Source organism: Acanthopagrus latus, chromosome 6 (genome assembly GCF_904848185.1).
Source record: "Acanthopagrus latus isolate v.2019 chromosome 6, fAcaLat1.1, whole genome shotgun sequence".
Taxonomy (NCBI): domain Eukaryota; kingdom Metazoa; phylum Chordata; class Actinopteri; order Spariformes; family Sparidae; genus Acanthopagrus; species Acanthopagrus latus.
The window spans coordinates 15848794-15857641 of NC_051044.1; the positions used below are offsets into that span (position 1 = coordinate 15848794).

The 8848-nt window shown below is 37.4% G+C and overlaps 1 protein-coding gene across 1 annotated transcript; it reads right to left on the reverse strand.

Annotated features, from left to right (window-relative positions):
- Positions 1-1871: 1871 nt before the first annotated feature.
- Positions 1872-6261, reverse strand: ppil1 (peptidylprolyl isomerase (cyclophilin)-like 1). Its single transcript, XM_037099603.1, has 4 exons — positions 6072-6261; positions 5641-5795; positions 4740-4808; positions 1872-2171 (listed from the first exon to the last, which is right to left on the reverse strand). The coding sequence occupies exons 1-4, from the start codon at positions 6125-6127 to the stop codon at positions 1951-1953; spliced, it is 501 nt and encodes a 166-aa protein (XP_036955498.1). The 5' UTR covers positions 6128-6261; the 3' UTR covers positions 1872-1950.
- Between the last annotated feature and the right edge of the window lie 2587 nt (positions 6262-8848).

Consider the following 8848-nt stretch of genomic DNA (forward strand, 5'->3'; position numbering starts at 1 on the left):
ATGTACAGTGTCTTCAAATAACTAAAATGCTCAAAAACGTAAAATCATGCAATATTTTACATACAAGTCAAACAATGAATACAAGATAACCTACTTGTTCTTCTTTGCTACCACACCAACCATCTCACAACCCCTCAAATTATTGTTGTGACCCTTTGGAGGTGGCTAACCCCTGGTTTGGGAACCTTGAAACTGTTTATACGGTGTAGTAGTAACGCTATCTCCAACTTAACCAGTTATACAAGGACAGTGCTATTGTATTAAAAATCTTACAGCGTAATATTCAATAGTTTTACTGCAAAATTAGTTTTTTTTTAACTTTTGACTCTTTGAAGTACATTTTGCTGATAATTTTACTATAAAAGTTTACTATAGTGGGATTTAGAAACCAGAAGCTTTACTCTAAATCAAATTTGAACAAAGATTTGGTTTGGCCCATTTGGTAATAATCATGATATAAAACACTGTTTATGCCTTTATCTTCTGTGTGGTAAAAAAAAATGTTCTTTAAATATGTAAAAGCTCTAATTATTATCTTTGATACATGCAGAAGGTCATTCAGTTGAGAGAACTTTGGGACAATTTTTCTGCATTTTAACAATACATGTTTGCTTTTGGCCCGTGACTGATTGTGAAGTTTAAGTTTTATCCCTCAATTGGAAGACATTGGGGCACCCCTGTTCTCAAAGGCACACTTTTAAATCTTTTTGTACTCTTTGTCAGAGAGGTCACCATGAGGCCGCCTCCTCCCTTTAAAACTACAAAACATTTAAGGCCCGTCATCAAGGCTTATGTTAAGAATAGAGTAAATCTGTAACAAAGTGTGAAGCAAGTGAAGGAGTCTAAAAATCCCCCAACACCACACCGTGTATCTGAGCTGTGCAGCTATTGTTTACTTTTTTAAAATCCTTTTCAAACTACAGTATTTTGGCACTTTGTTATTGAACTTGTGAATTCAATGCAAGATGTGACCCAGAGCAACAAAACTGTAATGCTCACTTAGGTAATTCTTGGATCGCACCTCATAAGGCTTGTTACCTGAAGAACTTTTTCTTCCTTACATCCCTCTGGTGTACTTATCAATCAGAAGGTTCTAATAGCAGCCCTCTAGCATTACAAAGTTATAGCCAATGTTTGATTTGTTCCTTCATTCAACTTTATAGTAGGGCTGTAACTAATGACTATGGCTAAACCATATGGAAAAAAACAGACAAAAAACACATTAAATTGCAATTATTTTTGACAAATATTGCAATATGACATTAGACATTAGATCATAGTAATTATTGGGTTACACTTTCACTGGAAAAATATGAAAATGAAGGTGCTGTGTTTGCTGAGGTCTGTACCAAAGAAGCGACTGTGTAACAACATTGTGCTTTATTTAAGGTGTGTTGTGACACATTTTTCCTTTTTCCAAAAATTTACAGCATCTGTGATTTGAATAGTGCCATTGTTGAGTTGTTATTCAGCCCTACTGATGAATATTTTCATTACTGTGCGATTAAAGTGCCTATACTTTCTTGATAAGTCAGTTAGTGGGTCTGTAAAACATGAGAAAACTATGAAAATAGAGTCCAATGTTACATCTTGAGAAATATCTATGTCTAAGAAATTCACTTAAAGACATTAACATTCTCAAGTGTATCAACCTGGACCAATTAAATTTTTAGTACTTTTACTTGAAAAGTTATTAACAGTTTTTGTTGTTTTTCTGTCAAACAACTGATCAATTAATGGAAAGATCACATGGCTGGGTTTAAAATTTGGTCCATTTCTATACTAGTGCATTACTTCTATGATTACACAGATAAATTTCTATACGCTAGTCATCTGATGCAGTTAAGAAACATGAATACAGCACACTGAAATATTTTACAAAGATTTATTTAAAATAAAAAAAAGAAAAGAAATCAGTGTAAAAAAAAACAGGAAACAATCGGTATTTGCTTAATTGGCTACATTAGTTCTGATGATTTTAATATCATCGACTGGCCGATCTTGACCGTCTGTTTCTACCATTCCAATCCTGTTCAGAACTCCCATCCCCTGACAGACTCTTCCAAAGATGCTGTGTTTTCCATCCAACCACTGAGTGGGTCCCAGAGTGAGGAAGAACTGGCTTCCATTTGTGTCCGGTCCTGCATTGGCCATTGCCAAAATACCAGCTCCTAATGGACACATAAATCATGAGTGTGAGACAATCACAATTTTGAGACTTTTATATGGTTTTAAAATGATACCAAAACCTCAAACACACAAAACATGTTTTACTCATGCCCAATGATTCACAAACAAACTCAGTGTGGTTTGCAAATAAGAAACATACAGTGGGGCAAATAAGTATTTAGTCAACCACCAATTGTGCAATTTCTCCCACTTGAAAAGATTAGAGAGGCCTGTAATTGTCAACATGGGTAAACCTCAACCATGAGAGACAGAATGTGGAAAAAAAAAAACCCAGAAAATCACATTGTTTGATTTTTAAAGAATTTATTTGCAAATCATGGTGGAAAATAAGTATTTGGTCAATACCAAAAGTTCATCTCAATACTTTGTTATGTACCCTTTGTTGGCAATAACGGAGGCCAAACGTTTTCTGTAACTCTTAACAAGCTTTTCACACACTGTTGCTGGTATTTTGGCCCATTCCTCCATGCAGATCTCCTCTAGAGCAGTGATGTTTTGGGGCTGTCGTTGGGCAACACGGACTTTCAACTCCCTCCACAGATTTTCTATGGGGTTGAGATCTGGAGACTGGCTAGGCCACTCCAGGACCTTGAAATGCTTCTTACGAAGCCACTCCTTTGTTGCCCTGGCTGTATGTTTGGGATCATTGTCATGCTGAAAGACCCAGCCACGTCTCATCTTCAATGCCCTTGCTGATGGAAGGAGATTTTCACTCAAAATCTCTCGATACATGGCCCCATTCATTCTTTCCTTTACACAGATCAGTCGTCCTGGTCCCTTTGCAGAAAAACAGCCCCAAAGCATGATGTTTCCACCCCCATGCTTCACAGTGGGTATGGTGTTCTTCAGATTCAATTCAGTATTCTTTCTCCTCCAAAACACGAGAACCTGTGTTTCTACCAAAAAGTTCTATTTTGGTTTCATCTGACCATAACACATTCTCCCAGTCCTCTTCTGGATCATCCAAATGCTCTCTAGCGAACCGCAGACGGGCCTGGATGTGTACTGGCTTCAGCAGGGGGACACGTCTGGCAGTGCAGGATTTGAGTCCCTGGCGGCGCATTGTGTTACTAATAGCCTTTGTTACTGTGGTCCCAGCTCTCTGTAGGTCATTCACTAGGTCCCCCCGTGTGGTTCTGGGATTTTTGCTCACCGTTCTTGTTATCATTTTGACGCCATGGGGTGAGATCTTGCATGGAGCCCCAGATCGAGGGAGATTATCAGTGGTCTTATATGTCTTCCATTTTCTAATAATTGCTCCCACAGTTGATTTCTTTACACCAAGCGTTTTACCTATTGCAGATTCAGTCTTCCCAGCCTGGTGCAGGTCTACAATTTTGTCTCTGGTGTCCTTCGACAGCTCTTTGGTCTTGGCCATAGTGGAGTTTGGAGTGTGACTGACTCAGGTGTCTTTTATACAATAATGAGTTAAAACAGGTGCCATTAATACAGGTAACGAGTGGAGCCTCGTTAGACCTCATTAGAAGAAGTTAGACCTCTTTGACAGCCAGAAATCTTGCTTCTTTGTAGCTGACCAAATACTTATTTTCCACTCTAATTTGGAAATAATTTTTTTAAAAATCAAACAATGTGATTTTCTGTTTTTTTTTTTCCACATTCTGTCTCTCATGGTTGAGGTTTACCCATGTTGACAATTACAGGCCTCTCTAATCTTTTCAAGTAGGAGAACTTGCACAATTGGTGGTTGACTAAATACTTATTTGCCCCACTGTACCTATCAAACAAATACATCATGCACATACAGCATGTTTTACACATGCAGAGAAAAATATTTCTTCAATTACAAAAAAATATCCTTCAAGCACAAACTTAAATCTTTCAAGTTCAAAAAACAATTACACAAGTACGAAAAACTCACGTGACTTTGGGCGCTAAATTTCCACCTTGCAAATTCGCAGACAAATGCTAGTAAACTTTTTATACTAAAATAAAATAAAAATAGGTGTGTCCAGTTTAGTAATACAATTAGCTGCTGGTTTGGAGTCACGGGGCCATGTGACACTGAACATTTGGAACCGTGCGGACAGCGTCTGCTCCATTTCAACATGCGAAGTCTGAAAACGTTGGCTGTTGGCCATCTGAGCCATTGAATTCTCTGACTGGTTGTGTATTAGCTATATGACCATTCTGATTGGCGGTGTACTAGCAAATCAGTGTGGTGTGTGGGAGGAGCAGAATAGTGTGTGCACTTTGTTTTTCTATGCTCTACGTTCCATCATTTCCTGTTTTCATGTTTTGGAGAACTGGCACAAGACTAGCACCACCCGCTGGCTTACTGCATCTCGCACAAGCGCAGAACGTACACACTACTGTGGAGTTGGCTGCAAGTTGAAGCAGTGTGTTCAGTGCATCTTTTTTGCCAAACAGGTCAGACGAGAGGCAACGGAGCAGTCGGATAAAGGCAGTTCCCCGTTGGTTTGAGTCTTGGTACCAACAGACATAGTACTGCATTTTTTTTTTGTAAAGTGTGCTGGAGCCTTCTATTCACGCCACCATATAGTCAATTAGTATTTTCCGACTGTTATTACCTGTGAATTTTAGCTCTGGGTTGAGCTCATCTTCAAACTGTTTACCAAATATGGAGGCACCACCACGACCTGTGGGGAGACCAAAGATCAACAAACCACAGATTTTTTCGCAGGTGAAGTAACTGCATAAACGAACATAACATGTTTTATTTGAAGAGGCCGATGTGTTTACCACTTCACCACATGACCTTCAGACCTCACTTCACGCGTGTTGTGTTAGCACAGAACTCTGATTTTGTAGGAGATATTTTGCCAAACAAATGTATGAATACAAGCATTTACACAATGTTATCAGATCTGACTTCACACAAAACTTTTTAATTCAAAGAAAGGATTACTGGGGCTGATTTGCTGCCTGCTCGATTACACGGAGAGGACAGACATCTGATCTCAAAGAGGATGATGAGAATGTATTAAGAACAGCAGGTGTAAGCACACAGGCAGGATCAGAATATTTATCATCCAGTCAACAAAATCCAGTTGCATTTCATTTTAATACCATATGTAAATATGGTGTTTGAGCTCAGTGAGTTTATAAACCGGTGTTAATATCCAGAGACACTGTAAATAGTCAGCCTTCATTCAGTTACTACTAGAAACTGTCCGCTCTCTAGGTAATGAACTGTATGCTTGCCTGTAGACACATTTCACATTTTAACATGTTTAGCTGACTGCAGAGGTTACACTGTACTCAGTGAACACTATCTGACCTATAATTAGTACCAAAATGACATATTTACTTTACAGAAAACCTTTACAAGCGTGAAGCATGAAAAATAGATAAAAAGAACACAAACACATATGAACAACCTGTCCCCTGGGTGGATATCCAGTATAGTGTATGTGATGAACCTACCTGTCCCTGTGTGGATATCCAGTATAGTGTATGCGATGAACCTACCTGTCCCTGTTGGGTCTCCTCCCTGTACCATGAATTCTTTGATGATACGGTGAAACTTTGTGTTGGTGTAGTAGCCTCTTCTGGCCAGCTCCGCGAAGTTCTTGCAGGTCTTGGGTGCATGTCTCCAGTACAGCTCCACCACAACCGTCCCCATCCTGCAATGCATAGGCTCAGTGTAAGTATCCAGCTCATTTGATTAGTAGAGTCTTCCTTACACACGTTTCGGTCTTATTTATACCAAACCATGTTAAACATTATTCAAAGCCGAAGAAGATCGTCAAACATAACCCAGCAAGCCTAACACTAACTAACACTCTGCCAACATCACCAAAGAGCTAACGCTAAATGAGTTAGCTTAACTGCATTCTCATCTCTGAGGGCTAGCTAGCTAGCTAGCTGGGTTAGCATTCAGTATTTTAATACAAACTTACGTCGTGTCCAGAGCAACTGTTGGCGGTTGCCATGTGTCTGGAGGTATCCCTGACATTATCACTCCAAACCGAAGCCTTCAATGGTCTTTAAACAAGTCTCATAGAATAAAAAGTAAGTGATTCATCAGCCGAGCACTTTCATTCGATTCATTTCAAAGGGGAGTTTCTTCTTCTGTGGTTTGCCGCTCGTTTCCTCTACATGTGCGGGGAAGTCCAGCTGCAGTTGACCGCCACCTACTGACCAAAATTAGACGTCCGCTTCAGTGTTAAGTAAAGTTGGAAAAAGTCAATAAAAATACAAATATCGTGACAAAATGTGACTTCGGTAAAATCATGGTATCAACCATATGATTAATACTTAAGTAAAAGTTTAAAGTATATGATTTTAAATGTACGTGTAAGCGTATTTCTGGCAATAGTTATATTTAGGTATCAAGAGTACACGTAAAAGTAAGTTATACGTGTATTTACATTTATGTATATATTGTGTGTGTATAATGTATTTATGCAAGTACTTTAATTAAGTACAATTCTGAAGTACTTTTCCTTCAGAGGCAAATATTGTGGGCTACGTTTTTCTCCTCTTCATGTATTTGATAACTTTAGTTACCAGTTACTTTGCAGATTACATGTTGTATCGGGGCCAAGGTTTCACATATTCAGTCATTTATGTTGCCTGCAACTGGATAAAAAAAAGAAAAAATACTAATTTTAATGATAAAAAATGCTGTAGTTCCAGTGATCTTTACACGTTCCAACACATAATAAAATACATAAATATATGTATGATTTGCTTTTATATGTACTTTTGATAATTACATCTAATATCAGATACCCTTTACCAAGGTAATATTTTAACACTTTATCTTTACTTTAACTCAAGTATGACTTTTGGGCACTGTTTACAACACTGATACTACACACTATCACTTATCACCCTGTCCGATTATTGTATCCAATATTCATTATTGTTATGATTATCGTGATCACTGTGGTATTTATTATTATTATTATTATCTATTTATTATCATTATCTCATTAATTATATAAAACATTAAACTAACAGTGTGTTGTATTGGCTGGCTCTGATGCCGAATGTAATCTGCAAATTATAAATAACCAAAGTCATCAAATAAATGTAATGTAAAAAAAAAAAAAAAAAGTACCTTTGCTTGTCATGCTTTTCTGTTAATATGTTACTTTATTCTTCTGCGCCACTCGAATCCAGCAGGAAACATTGGACTTTTCACTCCACTACAAATATTTAATACAATTAGTGACTAGTTCTGTGGTGGACCTGAGGGTCAAAACACACCAAGATTTCAGATTTCAAAAAAGCAACATTTCAGGAAACAGCAACATTTCACCCAAAGTTTCACTTTTCTGAAATGTCAAATTGTAACCCTCAGGCGCATCAAAAGTTTAGATGTAGATTCAGATTAATTATACAACCATATATGAGGCCTATGTCCTTTTCATTTTACAGTTAAATGAAGAACAAGCTGCAATCTTTAACATCCCTGAAAGTGTTAACTATCACAGAATGTGGGCCCTTTGACTGTAAATCATCTGAACTCCATCTTAACTCTGTGTGAAACAGAACAACAGAATCTTCACTTTATTGATTAATTAGTTGATTATTCTCTAAATTAAAGATAGTAAAAAATATCTGTCAGCGTTTAAATCAACACATTCAAATGTCTTGATTGACTCCTTTTTTCTGATCAACAGTCCAAAACTCAAAGATGTTTGGTTTAATATATTTTCCTGATGATGATGAAATGGGGAGAAACAGCAATGGAAAATTCCAAGTTGTCTTGTTTTGTTAAAAAGGAATGCATAGTTTGTGCATGTACCGGCAAGCGTGAAGATGTTAGATGAAAGATTAAATGCAAGACAGTTCATGTGAAGTACAGCAGGAAGGTGTGAGAAAGTGAGTAATGTGTGCACCTGAGGTTAACATTATACATCATACCTCAATGCTTTTACCTGTAGGCTTTTAGGATATCAAATTTTTCAAAGCAGTCTGATAGACATAGTGATTTAAATCATGTTCTGCGGCATGTCTGTATTCAATACAGGAGCTCACATTAATTATTTTCTCACACCTTCCAGCTGTGCTCTACATGAACTTTTGATTTTCATTTCATCAAACTGCAGTCATAGATGTCTCACACTCACACTTTCCTACTACATGTTATTCATGAACTCTTAACTTTTATCTCTCAGAGCCCAAATCGACATATTCAAGTGTCTTGTTTTGTCTGACCACCACTCCAAAAATCAAACAGGCCTACAATTGATTTAATGTCTTGTAGGAGAAGGAACAACATCAAATCTTAACATATGAAAAATCCAGAAACATAACATATTTAGCTTTTTTTTTTTTTTCAAATTACTTAAATGCTTAATAGATTTGCAATAGTTTCTTCAATAATTTTGTCTTTTGACTTATCAACTTATTGTCTAATTGTTCTACCTGTGCCATACAGGGCAAGAAGAAGGTGAAAACAGGTTTAGGAGGGTCTCAATGTTAAATCCATTGTTTAAAAAAATAAGGTGAAATTTGTTTGTATGATGGGTTTTAAGCACCAAAACTAAAAATATGAATGCATCTTATTATATAATGTTATATGATATATATCATACAATTAGAGTCTGTTGCAACACTCCCTGTACACCCACGACTGTACCACCAGGCACAACTCCAACACCATCATGAAGTTCTCCTGTAGGGACCGGCGGGCCCTGCAGAGGGTGGTGAGGACTGCTGAGCG

What these genes read in the sequence shown, in the direction of transcription:
- ppil1 (XM_037099603.1), bottom strand. Translation starts at nt 6,127, where the DNA reads ATGTCAGGGATACCTCCAGACACATGGCAACCGCCAACAGTTGCTCTG. An exon ending in AGGAGACCCAACAGGGACAG is followed by an intron (nt 4,809 to 5,640) that starts GTAGGTTCATCG and finishes GTCTCCCCACAG; the next exon opens with GTCGTGGTGGTGCCTCCATA. An exon ending in CCCAGAGCTAAAATTCACAG is followed by an intron (nt 2,172 to 4,739) that starts GTAATAACAGTC and finishes TGTGTCCATTAG; the next exon opens with GAGCTGGTATTTTGGCAATG.